Below are 23979 nucleotides of genomic sequence, written 5' to 3' on the forward strand. Positions count from 1 at the left end.
AAACAGGTATCAAATGAACATGCTGTCTTCAAAACCATCGATGATTTTAACAAAGAATAAACATGTGGTCCAAAAGTTATAAATATAAATGTTTACCGATGAGTTTATATCATTCACTAGTTCTTGCCTTTCTTCAAGAAAGGTATAACTATCACTGGCAAAACCGAAGGTATAAAAGTGCTCCAAACGGTCGAATGGCATGTATCACTCGACTCAATTCCATGGGCTGAGCATTTGCTGCATGTGTGTGTATGTGCAAATTTTCAGCCTCACTCGATTTTCTCAGATATGACTGGACCGATTTTCAAAAAAAATATTTTCAAATGAAAGGTCTAGTTGCCCCATAAGACCCAATTAAATTATATTGTAATCGGATTTTTAGTTTATATGTTATGTATCAAAATGTGGAAATAACGAAAGCTCATTATCTCAGAAACTACACAACCGATTTTAACAAAATTGGTTCCAAATTAACTAGCTACCAAGAAAACCCCTTAACATTCGAATTTTATGTGGTTTACAAGTTATGGTAAGAAATGTGTTATGGAGACTATTTAGTCTTACTCATATTTCTCAGAGACATTTGAACAAAATTGGTTTTAAATATACGGGCTACCCAAAAAACCCTTAACTTTTGAATTTTATAAAGGTTAGACTTGTTGTTCAGAAGCTTTGGACAGAAGCGTTGGAGACTATTGAATCTCACTCATGTTTCTCAGAGATGGCCAGACCGATTTTCATAAAATCATTGTCATATGGAAGGTACAGTTGCCCCATGATACCCTATTGATTTTTTCTGCAATCGGACATTTACTTTGCCTGTTGTGTTTGAAAATGTGAAATCCAGCTATGAAAAGAAAAAAATATTCCGAAGACTACTCAAACTCACTCACTTTTCTCAGAGAATGTTGAACCGATTTTCACAGAATTAGTGTCAAATGAAAGGTCTAGCTGCCTCATAACACCCTATTGAATTTTACTGTAATTGGACTTTAACTTGGTCTGTAATAAATCAAAATGTGAAAATCACGAAACTTCATTATCTAAGAAACTACACAACCGATTTGAACAATACTGATTTCAGATGAACGGGCTACTTAAGGGTTAACTAACGAATTATTATGATTGTACACGTGATTCAAAAGTTATGAAAAGCAAGTCATATTCGATATAGAAAATAAATCTTACTATAAACAATTGATTCAAAAATTATATTTTAACGAATGATATATCGAGTCTATATATTTATAATCGAGTCCAACCTATATATGAGTACAGTGACGTTCCGATTATACCACGATCAAAAAAAAATTTCGCGTCATATATTTGAAACATATTTATTTTATGTTATTCGCATGTGTTAATGTATATTCATATATGTTTGAAGATTATGTTTTAAATGCTCGGTATGGTTTCACTGCTACCAATGATTTGTTATTTTAGAGTGATAAATAAATCCAGCAAATATTATCAATGAGTATTTTTTTTAAAATGAAGTGTTCGTGTAAATCTATTTTAACAAATAATAAGTACGAATGAGAAAGGCTTTGTCTGACCGCTAGGTGGATTAATTTAGGTTTTTATGTGATAATTTTATGAGTTCACCCGAATTAATTACAATTTTTTTCTCGATAGAAATTGAATAATTATGTCGTTTTCATCCGAGTACAGAAGTTTGTGAAGTACTTAAGTGAAAATAATACACAAAATATGAAAAAAATACATAATTTCGTGAAGTAGATATCTCAGCGGGTAGCAAGTATAAGCAAACCATGATTTTTTCTAAAAATTGTTCATCAAAAAATATTTATTTTCTGAAAATTTGAAAAAAGTGTTTTTGGTGTTTTTGTGATATTTCAGTTTGAATATAACCATAGGTTTCATATAAAAATACAATTGCTATGTATTTATTGCATGAAATACACGGTCCAGCACTTTGATACTCTATCCAACCTATGTGCAGTCTTCAGCAAAGTTTCTCAGTGTAATAAGAACTTCAACTTGACGCTCAGTTTAGTTCGCGATTTGGCCGCAGAGATGGCGCTTCGACACCAACTTTTTATTCGTACACACTAGAGCTCTGCAGTTTTTGACAATGTTTTAGATTAGAAAATTTTATGTAACTTTGTAGAAGAAACAAAATTTCTGTCTCTTAAATTTTTTTGGAAATTTACGAGTTTTTGAAGAATTTGTTTGAGTTTCACGTTTTTTGTAATAGTTTTGTGATTCGGAACATTAAAATCAACAAAGAATATGCATTTTTCTGAATCAGCATACGTTTTCGGTTTAAGTATGCATCGAGTTTTGGTTAGTAAAGCTAGGCTTATTGAGAGAGCGTTCACGTTTCTCGCATACGTCGTTGCTATTGGATTTGGCTACGAAACAAACAAAGTAACATTTGATTCAATAGCAACGGATCTACTCTCAATAAGCCTAGCTACCCGCTGAGATATCTACTTCACAAAATTATGTATTTTTTTCAAATTGTGTGTAATGTTTTCAGTTAAGTACTTCCAAAACTTCAGTACTCGGAAGAAAACGACGTAATTATTCGATTTGTATCGAGAAAAAATTTGTAAGAAATTAATCAGAGTGAACTTATAAAATTATCACATAAAAAAGGTGGAATTCTGACAAATTTGACAAAAACTTATAGATCTCTGAAACTTGAAGAGTTAGAAATTTGTATATTCTGTAAAGTTTCATGGAATTTAGAGATCTACAACTTTGTCGAATACCGCAAAGCTCTAGCGTGCAAGGGAAAGAAGTTGGCTTCGCAACGCCACCTGTGCGGCTAAATTCCGAACCAATTCGAGCATCCAAAATGACGCCCTAACTATACCAAAAAACTTTGTTGAAGATCGGAAACCGATTGGTCAAACCCTAAGAGCGCTATTAATTTCGTTCCGCTAGGTTCCGTTTCTGGCCCAGTGTGCACTGAATTGCAGCTAATTCTGCGACGTAAACAGAGGCAGGATTATCGAGCTTATGGGAGACGGTTAAATTGTTACTGAAGACTGGCTTCGGTAGTGGACCCATCGAGAAGTGATCCGTCAGTGTAGAACATATTGTCGCAGTTGATGTTCCGATATTTATTGGAAAAAATTTTGAGGATCTGCTGCATGCGTAAATGATCCGGGATTCCACGAGTTTCTTCTATCGTGGGTGTATCGAAAAACACAGTAGAATCAGAAGTATTTAATAAGTTGTCACGATTTGGAATATTCGGAGAAGGGTTAATATTTAGTGACATGTGATTGAAATACAATGTCATAAAACGGGTTTGAGGATTGAGTTCGATTAACCTTTCAAAATTTTCAATCACAGGACGGTTCAAGACCTCACATTTGATAAGAATACGAGAAGACAGGCTCCAGAAGCGGTTTTTCAATGGTAGATCTCCAGCTAAGACGATACGCAAACAACGATTCGCTCCAGTTTGATCAAATGTGTGTTTGCTGCGGAGCGGAAGCAGAAACACCCGTATTCAATTACAGACAATATCGTTGTTTGGTAAAGCCTTATAAGGTCTCCTGGGTGGGCTCCCCACCATGGTCCAGTTATTGTAAGAAAATTCACTCTTCGTTGGCTTTTATTCATCAGATACCTAATGTGACAACCCCAGGTGCCTTTAGAGTTGAACCATACACCAAGATACGAACCAAGATACGAACCATACACCAAGATACTTGTGTACCAAAACCTGAGAAATCGTTTTACCCATTAATTGTGGCTGGAGCTGAGCAGCTGCATGCTTCCTAGAAAAAACTACTATCTCAGTCTTCTCCGGAGAGAATTTGATACCTAACTGTTCAAAAATTGTTCAAAATTGGAGAAAATCCTTGTCAGTGAAGTTTGCCCGAAAGAATGTCAATAGAAACGGAATCAAAAGCCCCCTTAAGGTGAAACGGGATTGTGGCCTTTTCCTATACAATTTTGAGGTTAGAGTTCTTTTTACTTCTGTATTTTGATCGTAAAAAAATTGGCTTCAACTAAATAAACAGCACTCAAATTGCTACTTCAGGCATGCAACAGTTGTGAAAACAATTGATCAAAGTTTCATGTACGTAGTCTTCATAATTCAAGAAAAAATTAGATTGCAAAATTCGAGTTGATCGCGACCACGTCCCGTTTCACCCTAATGTCCAAGAACGCAGACGCCATTTGTTCTTTGCGAGCATACGCCAGCTGAATATCTGTTGAAAGCAACGCTAGACAATCATTCGTCCCTTTGGCACGGCGGAATCCAAACTCTGATAGTAGACCATTTGATTCGACCCAGTGGTCTAAGCGACGTAGTATCATTCCGGATACAGGATAGCATTGCAATCGGCCTATAAGAGTTGTGATCAGAAGCTGGTTTACCTGGTTTTTGGATGGCGATCACCTTCACTTGCCTCCAATCCTGCGGTACAATGTTTTGCTCCAGGAACTTATTGAACAAGTTCAACAAGCGCCTCTTGGCATTGCCGGGTAGATTCTTCAACAAGTTGAACTTGATTCTATCTATACCCAGGCGCGTTATTGTTACGGGACAGGAGGGCAACTGAAAATTCTGCAATCGTAAAAGGTGATTCTATCGCGTCGTGGCCCGGAGACGCATCGCGAACAATGTTTTGCTCAGGAACAGAGTCCGGACATACTTTCCTGGCAAAATCAAATATCCACCTACTTGAAGACTTCTCGCTTTCGTTGACCGTTACGCGAATCCGCATTCTTTGGGCTGTGTTCCGAAGAGTGCTAATCGATGTCTCCCTCGACGTCTCGTTCACGAACCGACGCTAATATCCGCGTTTTTTTTGCTTTAGCCAAGCTTTTAAGCTTGGTATCAAACTCTGAATGCCGTATATAGTCGCCAGGTATAATTCATGGAATTTTCGATAGAAAATTTTTTTTATGTAAAATGTCTTAGAAATGTATTAAACGCCAAGATATAGTATTATTCAAGAAAATAAAAATATACATATATAAAAAATCGACTTTGTGGGACTTGTTGAGATGAGTTAGCTCTGTCCTTTTAATTATTCAACCCATGAAAAAAATTTTCGTGAATGTAAACATACCCAAAACTTTGGAATTGTTCATCCATTTATGCCTAAATATTATGAATTGTGTTATATTTAAATAGCAATGAATCTATGCTTGTTACAAAAAGCGCATTTTCAATAAAAACCTTAAATTTTACAAACCTAATTTTAAAATATCTCAAAAACGGATGCATTGTGTAATGTGTCGTTCACAAATTACGTAACGCTAAAAAATGAATTTTAGACTCCCTCTCTCCCTTTGTAACAATAAGTATCGTTCAATATGACTATTTTAATTAAGTCGCATTATATAGTATGGCTACTTAACATATACAAATAATATAATATGATAGAATATCCAATCAACAATCGATGCATTAGGTTATAAAATGCTTGCATGGACCTAGGATATTTATTTTTAATTAAAGGCACAGATTCTCCTGTATATCTATATCTAATTCTATCTAATTCATATCTTAATCTCAATAGGATAAGTAATTTAGTTTCATAACGTTGAAAACTGATGTTTCTTTCGCGTGGTGAGAAGCTAATCGAAAAGACTTATTTTCCTATTTCGTATGGTATTTCGAACATGAACTATTACGCTTATGATATATAGCCGTAGCTGGTTGCCCTATGTATGCCCTATTTTATTCAAAAACTGAGTTCAAAGTTTGTTTACCGATGTTTTTCGATGACACAAACCATCGAGATGCTGTATTCAAATATCTGCCAACTCTTCATAGTTGCAGATAACTAGTTGAAGTATTGAAAATAAATACCTTCTTCATAAAGGTTTTACTAGAAGAAATTATCTACTCAAATCTAATCAATCGATTTCGGCAATCTTGTTAGAACAATGCAAATAAAATATTTCAGAATATGTACATTTATTTTCGCTTATCAAATTTAGCTGCCTATTTGGCAAAAGGCACGACTGGTAGTTGCTCGGTTCTTAATTTGGATTGTTTGCGGTAACGGGGTTTTATCGGATTCCCCCACTCGTCCTGTAATGAAAGATAGTGCATCGGGGGTGGCGGCGTCGTAGGTTCTTTTGGTATTAGTTCGTAGCTTTGTGGGCCACCGTCATAACTTTCGAAGGGCATAATCTGCGCAACTGGTTCAACTCTCAGTCCCGGTTCCGGGGTGACGGGCAGACGGTTCTCGTCTTTCTGCTTCTCTGGTTCACAGCAGGGATGAAAATAGAAGTCTGGCTGCGAATTCGTATCGAAGGCGTTTGGAGCAGTATCTTCTGCTGGTGGTTCTAGTTGATCTCATAGAGGTCGCTTCGTCGGTTGAAATGGCGGTGTGCTGTACAATTCACGTTTCCATTCTTCGAAAAGAATCCGAGACACGAGTTGATTATAAATGGTGCGATTTACCGGGTGCAGCACGGAATCTGAACGATCGAGAACTTTATCGATGGGAAGAGGTGTCAGATTTACTGCACGCATACTGACCTTATGAACTTCTGGGACTGGATGACTGCAATAGCCACCGTGGCTACCATGGTGCCCGGAACTGTAGCCATGATGGTTGCCATGGCCACCACCAGCGCCACAGCAGTACATGCAACACTGACCGTGGCCGCTGGTATGTCCGCTATAAACACCGTGACCACTGTAGTCAGCGCCGTGACTACTACTCTCGTAAACCGGATGAACATCACTGTAACCGTAACTGTGCATGCTCCTGAAGCCTGGTGAACTTGGAGCTAGCTGAGAGTTTGGCGTTGGGGGAGATGCTGGAGGAAAAGGTAAGGATTGAGGAATTTTATTCGGAACGGGTTGAACCGGTGGTGCTTGTGAAGGCAGATGAATATGAATTGGCTGAACGGGAACCTGAGCAGGAACTGTTGGAGCTGGTTCAACTGGCTTAGCAGGAGATGGTGGTGGTTCTGCGTCATCGGTAGCTGCACGGTAACCTCCTCCTGAATGGCTACCACATGATTTACATGATCCCTTTTCTTGGTAACCTCCTCCTGAATGGCTGGAATACGGTATATAAGACTCTTTTCCTTGATATCCCCCTCCGGAGGGCATAGATGGCCCTTGATCATGCGATTGTAGATAGCAGTTGTCACAATGAAATTGATTGTATGGTGCACAACATTCAGCAGGTTTTTCTTCTGGCGGTGGTGGTGGCGGCGGCGGTGGTGCTGGTTCAGGATATGCTGGTTCTGGATATGCCGGCTCTGGTGGTGGTGGCGGAGGTGGCGGTGGCGGTGGAGGTGGTTCGTAAGATGGCTCTGGATGTTCTTCATGGACTTCCTTAGCCGGTGCGTGGCAACATGGGTCGTGATGAAACTGGTTGAAATAGCAACAATCCGGTAATTTTCCTTTCTGAAATTATAAACCCAATTAGTTTCTTTCAATCAACGGTTCTCCGATTACTAATTACTCACAATTTTTAGTTTGATTTTTCGACCTTTTTTGCCTTTTTTGCAGCATTTATGCTTTTTACATTTCTTCTTTTTACAACAGAACATTTTCTTGCCAGAATCGTGGCAATCGTCATGGCAATGATCGCAACAGTCATCATGCTCTTCGTGGCACTCCATACAGCAATGTTTTCTACGCTCTCTGACTCGTTCGCCGACTTCCGGAAGTTCCGGAAACTCACAATCCACATTTGATGCGTCACACATTTCCATCATCCCCAGAGTACAGTTCGTATCTAGGGACACGACGACTATTAGAAAACATCTCGCTAACTATCAAACACTGTTATACTCACAAGCAGGATCGTAATCCACAGATCCGCAAACGCACTGACATACATCCTCTGCCACAAACATCCCCACACATCCGCACTGGCTGCATAATTGTTCGCACAGATTCGCAGGACTTAGAACATTTTGAAAATCGTACGTCGGCTGATAGTAAAGTACATTGGCCGTACCTACTGAAAGGGTGGCCGCGAAGGTGGCCACCACCAGCAGCAACCAATTGCGATCTTTCATCGCAACTTTGCACCACTTGCCGGATTTCGTAACACTTCACTCGCTGGAAACGTATCCGCGTCTTTCCGTGATCTGCACTGATATGCAAAGCGCTATTCGGGTGTAACGTTTTATATCAAAAGAAATAAACTGTCGGACTAAACCCGGAGCACGTTGCCACAGTGCGAAATGTTCACTCGCATGTTTGCACCCTCAGCATCGACTGAAGGTTTTCGGCTCGGCATAGTGCAACCCAGACTTGCAGAATCGTTCGAGCCGCAACGATTTTTGGGGCTATGCTTGTTGTTTGTTGATACTTGTCATTTGCAGTGGCAGCTTTAACAAAACAGTTGCACATTTTTGGGGTCACCGTTTCGTGGTTCTAGGAATTGCCGATATGTGCAGAATGCTGACCGTTTAGGGTACTAGTATGAAACTGCAGTTTCATTCCATTGTGTTTGTCTTTGTATATTTTATTCGGGCATGTGTACTCTACGGAATCTAGAATGGGAACTGGAGTGATGATTAGGTTCCAAAGCTTTTGTCCAACTTCATGCAATTATGGCGAGAAACAAATATCCGGTTAATATTTTGTGCAGTAAAGCAAGATTAAATTCTCTTTGCAGAACAATGTTTTATAATTTGACTAGCTGATACCCGGCCCGCGTTGCTACGCCTCTTAGTATGTGACGCAGTAAAATAACGCATAGATTTACAATTGTTCACATGCACATAGAAAGAACATTGAAAATCAAATCATTATATAATAGAAACTATTATGTATTTTCAATTGTAAATTTTTCGGGAACTCTGGCTTTTTTTTTGGGCCAGGGATAGATTTAGCATTGTCTTAATCTTTAATCAAGCAACACGTGAAAAAGGACTAAGGTGCCGAATGTAAACAAACAGCAATCGTTTTTTTTTTTGATTCAAGATAACACTGGTGCACTCCAAAAGCTCAAACCGAAAGATTATAGCTATTCAACGATTCCTGTGAATTTTGATGTCCCTAGCCATTACCGTTTTTTCAGAGGCTTAGATGAGTTTTCTCGTAAACATAACGTTAAAGCGACGAACGCGGCGAGCAATTTCTATACTACACTCTCACGTAAGTTGAAGCGTTTTGGCAATGGCCAGGAGCACCAAAATTCATAGGAATGGTTGAATAGCTATAATCTTTCATTTTTTTCAGTTTGAGCTTTTAGAATGCACTTTTTTTTATTTTGTCGAATAACGTACTTTGGGAAGTGTTTTTGTTTTTATAAATAAAAAGGGTATCCATTTATTTTGATAACTACCTACACCTGTTAATGTTGGGTGGTGAACAACTATTTCTATCATTATGAAATAAACTTTAAAAGGCCCAGTAATAAAAATGTTGGGGCCTATATTTCAGATTCAGCAAAATTAATAGTATCCGTAAAAGTCATTTAGTTTAATTTGAATGAGGTTATTATCTCGTAATGTTGTTTGAAAGCCACGACGGTGAATTTGACGTGGAACTACATAGGGCTGTTGGTACGATCGCTACCACTGAAAGTCAACGGCCGGCTTCGATCAGCTGTGCCGCAACGTTCTGTGGTGCTGCACAGCGTTTGGAAACTCACATTCAAAACAATTGCAAGGATAAAAAGGTAAACAAATGAAAAGGAATTTATCTGAACTTTACATTCGGCAGACTGAACAGAATATACCACATCGTTTGGGATATGTACAGGAACGTTAATAGATGATGAGGTTTCACAATCGTCGGAACTTGTAAGTTTTCGTTTTTCCGATTTATCTTATTGGTTGCTCCACGGATTTTCATATGTCCATGCCAAGGGATCAACAAGATTTCTCTTCATTTTTTTGCGTTTGCGTTTGCTGCCAACACGGGCGCACAGTTTGACAGGTGCAAACGAGTTGAAAATAGAATAAAGCAAAAACGGTAATTTCGCGATGTTCTACACTTTAAAGGCAAGTTTTAGCCCATTTCGGTCGAGTTTTTGTGGAAATTAGATACGATCTCGATGATCATAAGTGTAAAGAGAAAAGTATACGTAGTTTGAGTGATTACGCGACTCGTACGTGCCGGTATTCGTGGAAAACATTCTAGTGGCTACCGGCGTGAGAATATAAACAAAACCGGAAGAGAAAAAACAGCGGAGTGAAAAAAGCAAGATTAGAACGTTTTAAGGGTTTCACGCTAAAACCAAATGTGCAAATTTATTGAACTAGGTGCTCCGGTGCTGGGTTAGCATTTCGACAATAAACAATTGCAGGTTAGTCGTATAATTTATGATATTTATTGAGGCACTCTCGAAATGCATTAGTATGCAGGAGGAAGCCATCGCTCCTCCCATGCTTGGATTCGGTCCCGATTCACCTTAAGTTGCCACTTTGGATTGAAAATTGTCGTCAGGGGCTGATTTCTGGCATATGTTCATCATACCGGGCAGGGTCTTAGCTAGCAATGGGCGATATTGTATCAGTATCGGAAATATCGATACTTTCAGCACGATATCTCGATTTTTTGGATCGATACACAAGCGTCTGATACTCGACCGTATCGATACTGAAAACCGCGATATTTGTATCGATATTCTTTTATGCATACGGACCAGCTAGCTGACATCGCGCCATGTTACAAGGGCTAACATCTCAATGTGTACACAAGATCACGCCACTTTTCATACGCTATGTTATGCTGTCTGTCAGTGTCAGTGGAGCCCACACATCGTAGAACCGCTGCGATGTTAGCTGCGATAAAGCGAAGCAAATCGGATAGAGATGCCAGCTAGTTGATACGAGCTGGAACCACTAAAATGCTGCCACTGTCAGTATAAATATCGCACAAGTCTATTTGCACTAGCAAAACTTAGATGGAGAAATAGATAGAGAATGTTGTGAGCCAAACGAACTGTCAAAATCTGAGCCAAACGCAGCATAGGGCCAAATTCGAAATTTGTTTTACTTAAGCCACACATTTAAAGCCAAAAAGGAGTGCTCAATAATAACGTGTTCTCGAATACTTTCAAAAATAGGCATAGCTCTACGTTGCATTATTAAGCCACAAAACTTATATTGTTTCTCTGACAATTGATTAAAATATTGTTTGTTTACATTTATACTCAGCTTCATTTGTTTTTATTTGAATTAATACTACTTTCTGCGTTAAAATACATCCACAAACCCCTCAAACGAAATTCAACGTTATCAGAAATGATGTTTGGCTTCGATTTAGTTGGGTTATAACCCAACGAGCGGGAGCCCAACTAAAACGTAGCCCAACTAAACATCGAGCGAAATTTGACTGTATTTTAAAAACAAATATAAGTTTTCTGGTTACACTGTTCAGATCGAATATTGGCAAGCGGAAACTAACTCATGCTTTCCGTCGACACAAGTTAGAGTACAAGTGAAAAATGAAATGGCAATATTCATTAGTTAGAAAAATTCAGCGGTAGACTTCACTATCTTATTTTCGCTGACATATCTAACTTTTTTATGTCATCAACTTCCTCATCATTTAATATGGAAGTGTGTCAATAATTCATACAAATAAGACAGGAGCTTCACAGCCCATTGGGCCAGTGAATACAAATCTTGAAGGTATAAGTTGTTTAATTCATTTGTTTGCCAAAGCTCAGAATTTCTGCATTACCTGTTTGTATTTGTTTGTAAAGTCATTTGATTCATGCTGCTCTAGAGAATGCGGATAGATACCAGAAAAACAACAAAAAGTCGGCACATCAAATTTTCATTGCTGGAAACCACCAAAATTTTGCTAATTTTTGGTGTGCTGTGCTTCCAGCAATCTGTTCAGCAAAATGATATTCGCTAATTATTCAGTAATGCTCGATTGCATAAAAGTGACAGGTCGTTTGCTGCATGTTCAGTAAAACAAAATACAACTTGCTGGTTGTCAGCTATGACAATTTGCTGTTCATTTAGCAAAGCATAAATCAATTTGCTGGTTAACCAGTTAGTTCAAGGGAACCATGTTTCCGTCAGGCACCAGATTCCATCCGCCCATCGGATCATAGGCAAATTACTGTTGAACTAGAGATGTATGATTATCATTTCAACTTTTAAGTTCATCTAGCCCAACAAGGACTTAGCTATGGTCCCATGTTCGCTCTCAGGAGCTTAGCGATGATCCCGTACCAGCCGCACAGTGATTTGGCGCGTTTTACTAATGACAGCTTGACGGAAATTTTTTGACATATCAATTCTTTTGCTGGATTCCAGCAAACATTCATTTACTGTTTTCTGTTCAGCAAATAGTTTTGCTGTATTTTCGCGAATCACTGAATCGATTACTGGTTTTCAGTAAATGTATTATTGTTTCAGTTGAAAACCGAAATAATGACTCGCGACTTTCGATTATTTTAACCTTATACACAATGCCCAACAAAAGCGCTGTATAGCGCATCTTACGCGCAATACAGCGCACTAGATGCACATCCCTGTCACGAACGTCATCCCCATGCATTTTCATTGAAGCCGTTTTTCTCTGGCTCTCTGGCTCGATTGTCCGTCAAAAGGCTGTCAGTGCTTGCGAAACAGCCGAATAAGCTCCGTCCATGCGAGATCAACTGTTGCTGCAAGTGGTGTGTAGGAATGCAAAAAGCGAAGAACGACTGTTTTGTTTTGAACGTTCTATGCATTTTGTGCGGGACACAAATGGTCATGTTCAAACATGTTTCAACACGTTCTGGATAGCCCTAAATTCAATATAGTTAGAAGCACGAAAAAAATCCGTACAGTAACACATGCGGCACAGTGAACGGAGTTTATGATCATATTTTCAACACTAGCGTCATCATCATCGGCGGCGGCTTCAGGAAACAGTTGCCATGACATCGGTCTGACTAGATGCGACACTATGCGCATTGTGCATAAGGTAAAAAAATTGAAAGTCGCGAGTCGATATTTCGATTTTCAACTGGAACAATAACATCAAAAATTCAAAAAAATGAGGCGAACTGACTGAAAACCTCAAAAATACAGACAAAAAAAAATTCAAAAAATGATCTCAGCTATGGTATCGATACTTCTGGTATCGATACTTTTTGACCGATATTTTGGACATCTCGATACTTTGGTTTTTTGGGTATCGATACTGTAGTATCGATACTCTCCGTCGTATCGCCCAATGCTAGTCTTAGCTTCAAAATCGTTTGAAATCTGTCGGTGGTATGTGGATGGCCCCTAACTACAAACCCGCCTAAATTTTGTAGATATGTGGATATAGTATTAGCCACATGCAGCACATAAGTTCTAAAATATTAGTCGAGCTACGCAAGAAATTAACCAGCTAATTGGATTTTCCTTCTATCATCTGTTGGAATCACTTTTTTTTCTACTTTCATCGAATTGATTGTCATTGGATGGTGATAGCATTCCTCTAAAACACATTGCATATTAGGCCAGCAGTAAAATCTAACAGGAAAAAAAATATTCGTGCTCTCAGAGTTCTTCTAATCGGTTTCCGGTCTTTTGTGAGGTTTCTGAATACTAAGTAAACTAATTTTTTCCTACGTCAAGGAGTTGTCGCCATGTTGTTCGGTTCAGGGCTGTGCATCGCCAGTTTCGCCTTTATTTTTTGTCCCGGTAGGGTTGCTGGAAAAAGCAGTTTCAAAGGTCTCTCATCAGGCCATCTCATGCGGTCCGTCTGAAAACACCAAAGGCGTTCAGGTTCTCCGCGAGAAATGTTGTTGTCTCAATTCCTTAGAACGCCGATCTGGTTCTGTATAGCGCAAATTTCGTGTGCCATCACACCTGTTCGATCAATGCTATTGCCAACATGGAAAGAGGCCTTTATTTTAGCCTGGATGCGTCTCTCTTTGGATCTCTTTGATGATGCAAATGTCGGTGGTCATCAGTGACCCCAAATACACGAGCTCGTTGACCACCTCAAGCTCAAAACCGTTTACAGAGACTTGAGGTTGGAAGGCTTAAGCTATTCTTTTTGAAGCCTCTAGTTTTCGACGCATTTACTGCGATCCTATTCGTCTGGCTGCGGTGTAGATTTCTTCAGTTATCGCGAGTCATCCACGAAACCCAGAAAGTGAACCGATCTTGTGGAAATCGTGCCCCTCGTGACGATGCCCGCCCTCCGGGTCACTTGCGCCATGGTGGCCTTGATCAATCGCATTAGTTTATCGCGTGCATAATTTGCCATAGCTGTTTTCTAGTGAGAGCTTGTTAGGTTCGTGATATTTCTGTAAGATCTGTCGGATTGAACCGATGTGATCCGTGATGGCGCGGGCTCCTAAAAAACCCACTTGGTACTACTGCACAATCCTTCTGAAAAAAGGCGATAACTAGATGATAGATGTTAAGCGAGATGCTGCAGTAGTTACGGCAGTCTAACTTGTCGTCCTTTTGTAAATGTGACTTCCTCCATCCACTGGACTTTCAGCTTTTCCTAAATCCTATAAACGGCCCATTGCAGCGGCCTAGCCAGCACTTTTCTACCATACTTGAAGAACTCGCTGGGCAATACGTCTTTCTTGGCGGCTTTGTTGTTCATCAGCATCCCGATCTCGAACTTCAGAGACTGGTGCTCGGTCATCTGCTGCTGGTACTCCTCGGTCAGTTCCTGTTCCGCATCTGTCGCAAACCTATCCCCGCGAGGGAAATCAGTTTTACATCGAAAAATGACATTCAGACTCTTATTACTTAGCAACCGCATGCATAATGGGACACCCGAAAAAGTACTACAAGGTATACAGCCCTAGGGTTGTATGAAATGGTGACGTGGGACTAAACACTGTAATTAGGGATTTTATTTTTTATTTTTTTTCAGCCTCCCCTGGATATCAATTTTTGAAATATATTCAACAACCCTCGAAAGAATACCGTTTATATCTGACGATATTATGCCTGTAGTATTTTTTTGTGCAAACAACATGTATTTGATAAGGCACAAGCATATCGTGCTTGTTGAAGTAGCACCAAGAATTTCTCGTAATGCGTCAAAGTCAGAATTAACTCTATATCCTCGAAAACAAATCCAATAATACTTACATTGTCATAATGAATGGTTTTGTCTTATTTAACTCTGACTAAATCAAATCTATAATAAGAATTTTACTTTCAATATAATATGGAATCCCTAAGAAAGCTTCATAAATTGGCAAACATAAGAAGATATTTCAAACAAAATTATTAACAAGTTCCAGCAAAAAATCGTTGCAACCCACGATTAAATTTTTGTTTTTTGCTTGACAATTTTTTCCATTTGCCTACAACTACATTCACTGTATTACGAAGACAGCTAATATGGTAAAGCTTAGAATAATAATATATCAACTAACAATTTTGAAATGTAAAAAGAGATTTTGAATGAATCTTAGTAAATAAACAAAAAATTCACAAGCATTCGCAGGCTCTTACTCTTATATAAATTTGTATATTTAGAAATTTACTCTTTCGATATTATCCGGTCACGATTATTTAGGGAAAATCGAAATAAAATTAAAAAAATCCGTTGCAAAAATTTACAATTCTTATTGAGTAATTTATGGTAATAATTTTTCGAGATAAACTTTCAACTACCATCAACAGCAGCATTGCAGTTTTTCCTCGATTGCACACGTATAGAAATGTACGAACAAAAGTGTACCACTGCAATACGAACAGTACGGATAGAAGTGCTGAAATGTACGAATAGAAGAGTACCGCTGCAATCATACACGAGAGACCTGCGGTTCTTTACTCCACTGGTACTGTTGCGTACAGCGGCATATTTTCTTTCAAGACATAAGTTTTTATTACGTTCTGAAAGCAAAAATTAAGAAATTGTTCAAGAATGGGGATTGTTTCAAACTTTTTGGAAAACTTTTACCTTCGAGACATCATATTAGTCTAAGCTCATGGAAGCAAAATAAATTGACCTATTGGGACGGGGAGACTCTGTCAATTTTTATTTCGATATTGATACAGAGAATATCACAGGAAACGAATGGTGTCCATTCACGTCGTCTGTGCTAGGAATGGTCGCATGTAATTGGTTCATTATTCGCGTAAATTTGTTATTGAAACTTTTTATTAATTTTACCGCTTAGCAATGAAATTAGAGTGATAACTAGCATATTAAAAAATTGTTGTACATTTTATCTATCCAACAACATGTTGGTTATTGTTATCCATCATGTGGTTATGCTGTTATTAACGTTTGAAATCTGACGCAACATTTGCCGGTTTCATTTCAAATTTTACAGAATGCATCCCAGTATAGTAAACAAAGACGTAGTCCCACGTCAAAAGTTCAATCCTAAGAGATGGCGCTATAGTGATAGTGGTAGTAAAATCGAAATATCCTCGAGCATTTTGCTTAATGAGCGGAAAATTGCTATTAGTTACCCTGTTTTTATATTATTTCTCTAGTACTTATTTTTACTATATGCAATCTGTTTTTATCAGCAAACTTGATTTTTCTATACCCATTGACTAGGAATACCATCCGTCCTGATTTAGCAGGACATGTCCTGATTTTGAGATATGTTTGGAGTGTCCTGATTTATTTTTCATATTTTAGCATTTGTCCTGATTTTTCTGGATGTTGCCGGATGTTCAGAAATGTTGTAGATTGTTCAGTACTTTTACTTTGACTTCGGAACGGAACGGACTCATTTTGAACGATTTTTTTTCTTTGGTTGAATTTTGTCGAAAGAAATTGTCTAGTTCATGCAACCCTCAACTATCTAACTTTTGGGTCCTAAAGCTATCCAGCTTTTTTCGCACCATAATGGCGGTCGATATGATGCGTGTTCGTAATATGCGAACCTCTTTGCTTACGTCAGTTTTCTCTTTTGATAAAATACGTGAAGACTTCACGTATTTTTCTTTATTTCTCTTTTGATAAAATACGTGAAGACTTCAAATTGACATGAGCAGAGTTGTCAAAAGGGCGGATGATTTAATACGAACTTGGCATTTTAGCTTCCGCCATTATGGCGCGTAAAAAGCTGGATATCAGTTTTTATATATCATTTGAACAAACCGCGTTTTCTGAGCAAAACGTGATTTTAATAAAATGTTTATCGTTTTCCTTCGATTTTAAAATGAAGAAAAAAAAGCTGCTTGAAATGTCTTAAATGACATTTCGCAAACGTACGGTATATGGGAGAATTGACATTTAAGGTATTTCGAGCAGTTTGTTATTCTTTAAAAATCGAAGGACAACGATAAACATTTTTTAAAAATCACGTTTTGTTCAGAAAATTGCGCTCTTTCAACTGATATATAAAAATCAAAAAACCGTGTAAAACTTTAGGACCCAATTTTTTTTAGGTATCTACTAACGCCTAATGAATCAAAGTTGCAAAATTATATCGTCCGAGAAATACTTTGAATAAATAAATGAGTGGCATATTTTGAAGTGTAAATCTCGAATTATGTGTTTTATTTAATGATACCTCAAAAAAAGTAAACACCTCATATCAAATTTGTATCGGGAAAAGTTGTCCTGATTTTTAACCCCGAGCAAATGGTAACCCTACCATTGACTCAATGCAGTTGTATAGGAAAGTCAAGTTTTTTAAGGGGGGGGCTAGGGTTTTGAAGGCAGAAAAAAACAGGTTTTTACAGATTTTTTTTGGGCGTACGGGGAAAGTAAATTTATTTCTGATTATTGTACATTGAAGAGTAGTAATTGAACTATATTCTTTAAAATATTGGTTGAAAAATATTGAAAATTGACCGAATGGTAGCAATTCTTCGCAGGCGCCGCAGAAAAAATACTTTTTGCGGTGCACGTCATACCTCAGCACTGGATCATCTGAAATGAAATAACCAAAGTTTTTCCTTTAATTTTATGTCCCTCTAGGTATCTCTGTCGAGTTTTTCCATTTTTTTTTTAATCTTTGAACTTTTTACAAGACTTGAAAGTTAAAACACCGATTTTTGGCCTAAATTCATGACTATTGTTGTTAATAATAAAAAAAAAAATCAAAAACGAAAAAATCTCAAAAGGGTTACCTCATGAATTATGTAAGGAAATACTGTAAAAAATTTGAGAACGATCGGTTGAATAGATTTTGAGATACAGAGTGCACCGACTCAAAAAACATAGATTTGAGAAAAACGCGTTTAAAGTTTTTCGTAGCGAAAAGACCCCGATAAAACTTAGTAAGCTATTTATTTTTTATATTACTCACATAGAATCATCAATGCCGGGACATTCTTGTGTTACTATACTTTCATAATATGCAATAAAAAAAAAATCACTTTTTTTGCACCCTCAAAACCCTACCCCCCCACCCCCCCCCCCCCCCCCTTAATGAAAATAGATTGCATATAGTGTAAGTAAATACTAGGAAGTTAGAATAATATAAAAAAAGGGTAACTAATAGCAGTTTTTCCGCTCATTAGGCAAAATGCTCGTGGAAATTTCGATTTTACTACCACTACCACTACAGCGCCATCTCTTAGCATTGAGCATTTATTCGGGTGTCCTATTGGGATAAACTATATGGCATGTTGAAGATCAATCTGTTCTCTAACTGCTTAGAGTATTTTCATCGTTAGAAATTTTAAGTATAGTTGTTAAACTGTTATCAAAATTTATGTGTCAGGTGATGCCATATGGTATCACCCGCGGGGAATGGGTTAAGGCGCAAATACACATACGGCGTAATGACGCCTTCTCCATGCAAAATGGAAGACGTGATCGCGAAGTTGGTATCGTTATAGAAAACCGGAACTCTGAGAATATTTCTAATATTTTTCCCCTGCTGGGTTTTACTCCTTGCCCTATGTATAATGTTTATATTTCTTATACGTTCCAGTAAAACATAAGCATGGATAGTTGGGCTTCATCTATCCAGCGATAGTTGAAATGTGATTGTGGATCACAAAATGAAGCCCACGACAATATTTTGTACACATATTGATTAAAATTCATTGACCGAAGAGTTGAAAAATAAGACAATAAAATATTCACAAAGGTTAGGTTTGTTTTCTTTTTTTCACACGAAAAAAACATCTTTTGTCATCTCCTCTTTATTTTCACCTTCTTGTCACAAAATAAATACCATCAATAATGCATGGACCCTTTTTAACAACTCTACCAAAATCTGGCACGCTATTACAAAGTGCTAGTGTTTTACTTGTAATAAACGCTTCAAGGCATTAAACTACCGTTCCAAGCATAGTTGTCCCCCTAACCTCATGCACTCTGGGACAATTATGCTTGGAATGGCAGTGAAAGACTTGAAGACGGAGCATTAGAATGAATCCCGATGCATGTATTGTGATATCTTATTATAAAGTGTCATCAAAAACATAAAACACTGAATTTAAATAAATGTTTATTTCGAAAAAATAACGTATTGTTTTGTTAATTGTAAATTACAAACGTTTTCTTCTTCTTCAGACGTTTCATCATCATTTGAGCCGGTTTTTCTTTACATTGGTTACTGCTTAACTTTTCCTCACCGTTTACCCAACGAATTGTTTATTTCGGAAGATTTAATGCAACTACTACCTTCATTTTCTTACCAATAGAAAATGAGCAGTTCATTCAGCTTCGTACTTTTGACAATTGTTAGGGTTTCTTTTTCTCCATTTTGCGATACTTTGTCTCTGATTTTGATCTTAAGTTTTTTTTTCTCTATTTTTAGCACGCTTTTATCGCTTCTCTTCTGATGTTGTTGTTTGTTTTTGCTTTTATATACACTTAATTATCACAGATTTTATACATCTATTCAAAAACACATTTACATAGAGTATACGAATCAGCTTTTTTGAGACATTGCAAATTTCGAAAAAAAAATGTGATGGAGAAAAATTTGGAAGCTGTTTTTAGCGTCTTTGATTTTCTTGTTTGTAGCGAATTTTTTTTTCATGTTCTTGTATTTATATAACTTGATGAATAGCGCTATTCATCTCTTCCTCGGAGAACTTTTACTCATTTTCACTTGTTGCGTGTCCATAATTCTCACGCACAAGACTTAACGATAGGGTAGGAAGTGGTTTCCTTGCTTGTTTTATTTATAAATAGTACTTATTGAACATAGAAAATGTAAAAAAGAATATTAATTAGATTTTCTCTACGAATAGTTTGCATCGCTCTTACTGATCTGGGTGTGCTATTATGTATTTGAATGACAGAAAAGAAACTCCAACTGAATACATAATATTTATGGCAGTGATTCGTAACCCATTCGATCCGTTGGTTTGGGCAATCGAAATTTCCATATTTGTATCTGTTTGGAGGAATCTAATCGTACTGGGTGATATGGAAGTTAGGGTGTCATAGAAGATATTTACAACAGGGAAAAAAATCATTTGGCTTTCCAAAAGAGTTGTGCCACTTTCTAAGAGCGACCAAAATTAGGATTATTTCGTGCACGTTGAGCTTTTGTTTTAATCCCATTACGACAGTGAACTTTCCCTAAGATCGGAACGTTTTCTCCTGGAAGCTAAAACTACAGTGCGATTTGTGATATTTTGATGAGTGGGTTAGCAGTTTCAAAATCATCCTGGGAGAAAATAAAGTACTTATATTTAAGTAGAAGCTTGCGGATTCTGGCAGCCCTCGACATTTTCTGGCCAATCGCACACGTTCTCGTTCGGGTTGAATACTAGATTAGCTGGGCAAGGCATGTGATGCTTGCGTTCTCCTTCGCACATGAAGTAGTGGGTGCAATCGCTCTTATCCGGATGATAACTAATATGGCCATCCTCTTCGGCGCAGACAACTTCGTTCGCTGGAGTAATGCGACAGTTGATTAGATCAACAATCATAAAATCACATAAAAATACTTACGGTCTTTTGTAGTGTAAGCACCTCGTGGCCCAGAAGACTCGTACGGTCCATCATATTCTAGCTGAACTTTGTAATCCTTCAGTTCGGTATTGAGTACATTGAGCAATGGGAATTTACCACTTCCGCAACGTCCCGAGAAGTCGTCCATATCGATAGACCACACCATAATTCCACCGAATCCCATCTCTTTCAGCCAATCCATCTGCGAATGGAGGAAATGCATACACATATTACATTATGTGCCACGAAAAATACTTTAGGCACTAACCTTAGTCTTCAGCGATCGTTCATCATCAAATCCAACCCATTGATCCTTACGATAGGCGAATGGCACTTGTTGTTCCGAATCCCACACCAAAGTGGTATTGTCCACTCCAAGGAAGGCACAGATTTCATAGTAGCTCAGGAAACCAGCTTCATTGGTAAACTTACCTGGCATTCCTCCTCCGGAAGCAGGCGCTCCAATATCGAACTGCGTCTGATTGACTAATGTGAACGAACGGCCATACGTTGGCATACCAATTAGCAGTTTCTCTTTCGGTGCACCCTGTTTGACCCACTCGCGAGCACTGAAGTCCACAGTTAGCTTCTTCTGATAGGCAGATGCTGTATCCAGCGGAAAGAGGGGTGAATTATGCCCAACTTGGCGCTCCCATTGACCGTGGAAATCGTACGTCATCACATTGATGAAGTCGAGATATTTGGAAATTTCTGGAACATCGTAACCGGCCGCTATAGCTTCGAAAGACGCAGGCACAGCAGCAGTGAGCAGCAGTCTCGGTTGACCAGAGGTTTTCGCTTCGCCTTCAAAGGCAATGCGAAGTTCGCGCAGCAGATCTACGTAAGCTTTACGATCATCAGCTCCTCGAGGATATTCCCAGTCTACATCCAGACCATTGAACTGGAACTCACGCAAAAATTCAATCGCTTCATAGACAAATTGATTCATGCGGAAAACGTTGGAAGTTAGCTCTTTGAAGGGTGTTGAACCAAACGCCCAGCCTCCGATGGCAAGCAGAACTTGAAGATCAGGATTTTTCTCGCGGAGTGCGATCACTTCGTCGTACATATCCGGATCATTATCGTTTGCCTCGGTTAGCTTGTGGTCCTTCAGAGTAGCAAATGCATATACGACGTGGGTGCACAGCTTCGGATCAATGTCTTTAGGCTCGAACTTACCAGCTCCCGGTCGCTTCGCTGACCAACTTGTAAGATAACAAAATACTTGACCTGGGCGAGCTGTAGAACAAAAATAGTATGCATCAAAAAGGTTCCACAAATGGTATGGATTGTACTCACTATTTTTCTCGATAGTAGCCAGTCCTTGTTTGATTATCTTTTTCTGTGGTTTCTGGACCTTGCTGAGCAGCTCCGAGACGGGGATTTTAATGGGAGCGGGCTTCTCAACTTCCTGTAAATTATTTCAAACTAACATTCGCAACTCATTACCACAATAGCAGATAATCACCTTCTCCTGAATTGTTGCGGCAACCGTAGACCAGTCGACGTCCTTAGCTTCCTTGCCACGGCTGACTCCCAGCAGTTCCTCACGCATAGCACCGATCAAGGGATACTTGACGTTTCCTCCGCACACAGTTCCACTGAAATCATCCATATCGACTGTCCACACCATCGCACCTGCGTATCCATTTGTCTTCACCCAGCTCATCTTGTTTCGAATCGAACGTTCATCATCGAATCCGACCCATTGGTCACCATCGACCATGTACGGAACCTTCATTTCTTCGTCCCAAACATAGGCAGCTCCGTTCAACAGCATCTCGCAAATTTCGTAGTAAGCCAGGAATCCAGACTCTTTAGTATATTCACCAGCCTTTCCTCCACCACTCGCCGGTGAATTGACCTTGTATCGATCCGTGTTGGCTAATGTGAACGAACGACCGTAGGTTGCCATACCGATGACCAGTTTCTCCTTTGGAGCTCCCATCTTGACCCATAGATTGGCAGCGAAGTCTACCGACAGTTGTTTACGCCATTCAGAATCCGATGAAGGAGCATACAGGGGTGCGTTGTGTCCCGTTTCACGCTCCCATTTTCCGTGGAAATCGTAGGCCATCAGATTGATAAAGTCCAGGTAACTAGCCACGGCTGGGACATCATACCCTCCACGCACATTATCCGGACCAACAGGAACTGCAGCGGTTAAAAGTAGTCTGGTTTGCCGGATTTCCTGGGATTCAGCTTCGAAAGCTTCTCGCAGTTCCTTCAAAAGCAGTACAAAGTTTTTCTTGTCGTCCGAACCCTTCGGGTATTCCCAGTCCATGTCCAGTCCGTCAAATCCTCGCTGGCGCAAGAACGGAATGGCCGAATAGATAAAGGTTTGCCGAGCGTAGCGGGTAGCCGACATTTCCTTGAATTTTTGAGTACCGAATGACCATCCGCCGATGGCTAGCAGAACCTTCAGTTTTGGATTGGCCTTCTTCAATGCCATCATTCGATCGTACAGGCCCGTTTTGCCGTCCTTGGTTTCATCGTTACTCTCAAACGAGCTCAGCTTACCCTTCTTCAACCAACCGAACGCGAAAATGATGTGAGTACACAAATCGGCCGGGATGTCCTCCGGAACAAATTTACCGAGCTTGGTTCGGTACTGAGACCAGTTTGTGTAGTAGCAAACGATCTGTTAAGAGTGGAGATGTCAATTGATAAAAAATGGTTCCAAGGGTTGTAATTCATGCCACATACCTTATATCCATCCTTATCCTGCACTTTTTTAGTGACCAACGAGTTGGAGGCGGCAGTGGCTACGATGGCGGCTCCAGCTCCAGCGGCGAGGGCTGTACCACCGCGTGTTTTGGACCGCACCCGGAAACGGTTTGTAGCCGAGGCTGGGGCCTGATCAGAACGATCCTGAGCGACCTTCTTGATGGCAATTTGATTATCCTCAACCGGTTGTTTGGCTGCCGCGTTTGACGATTTGAGGCTAGTTGGTCGTCGGATTCTTCGTTTTGCTATGGATAGTAAAAGATTACCACTGATGAGTAGCTATTCAAATACTTTTAACAAGTATTACGTAAAATGTAATGTTTAAAAATTCTGACTAAAAGAATATGTACGTAAAAGAAAAAAATTGGATAATGTTTGTGTTATCATCTTTCGAAAAATAATCACCAGAACACATCTCAGTTCCTTTTTGTAATCAATGGCGGTATGTTCAGATTTCGAAAAAGTGTATATTATAATAAACAAATTTTTGAAAAGGTTGTGTCGGAGAAATTTTCCTGTCA

The 23979-nt window shown here is 38.9% G+C and overlaps 2 protein-coding genes across 9 annotated transcripts in view; both read right to left on the minus strand.

The window, feature by feature from the left end:
* Positions 1-5569: 5569 nt before the first annotated feature.
* LOC129724739 (uncharacterized) lies at positions 5570-8073 on the minus strand. 3 transcript variants are annotated; one of them, XM_055679873.1, is made up of 4 exons: positions 7764-8060; positions 7432-7703; positions 6488-7369; positions 5570-6360 (listed from the first exon to the last, which is right to left on the minus strand). In XM_055679873.1, the coding sequence occupies exons 1-4, from the start codon at positions 7987-7989 to the stop codon at positions 6292-6294; spliced, it is 1449 nt and encodes a 482-aa protein (XP_055535848.1). In that variant the 5' UTR covers positions 7990-8060; the 3' UTR covers positions 5570-6291. The 3 variants fall into 3 exon arrangements, with proteins under 3 accessions (XP_055535848.1, XP_055535849.1, XP_055535847.1); XM_055679874.1 differs by having other exon boundaries at positions 5570-6426; XM_055679872.1 differs by having other exon boundaries at positions 5570-7369; positions 7764-8073.
* An 11185-nt stretch (positions 8074-19258) lies between these two features.
* LOC129722951 (probable chitinase 10) overlaps positions 19259-23979 on the minus strand; it is a 132983-nt gene continuing 128262 nt past the window's right edge. For 5 of the 6 annotated variants that reach the window (XM_055676829.1, XM_055676833.1, XM_055676830.1 and 2 more), the window contains exons 4-8: positions 23438-23703; positions 22200-23372; positions 21000-22142; positions 20732-20933; positions 19259-20672 (exon numbers count right to left, since the gene is read on the minus strand). In XM_055676829.1, coding sequence (XP_055532804.1) covers positions 20470-20672; positions 20732-20933; positions 21000-22142; positions 22200-23372; positions 23438-23703 — 2987 coding nt within the window. In that variant the 3' untranslated portion in view covers positions 19259-20469. The remainder of the gene's footprint in view (positions 20673-20731; positions 20934-20999; positions 22143-22199; positions 23373-23437; positions 23704-23979) is intronic. The other variant, XM_055676834.1, reaches the window with a different exon arrangement.

Source organism: Wyeomyia smithii, chromosome 2 (assembly GCF_029784165.1).
Source record: "Wyeomyia smithii strain HCP4-BCI-WySm-NY-G18 chromosome 2, ASM2978416v1, whole genome shotgun sequence".
Taxonomy (NCBI): domain Eukaryota; kingdom Metazoa; phylum Arthropoda; class Insecta; order Diptera; family Culicidae; genus Wyeomyia; species Wyeomyia smithii.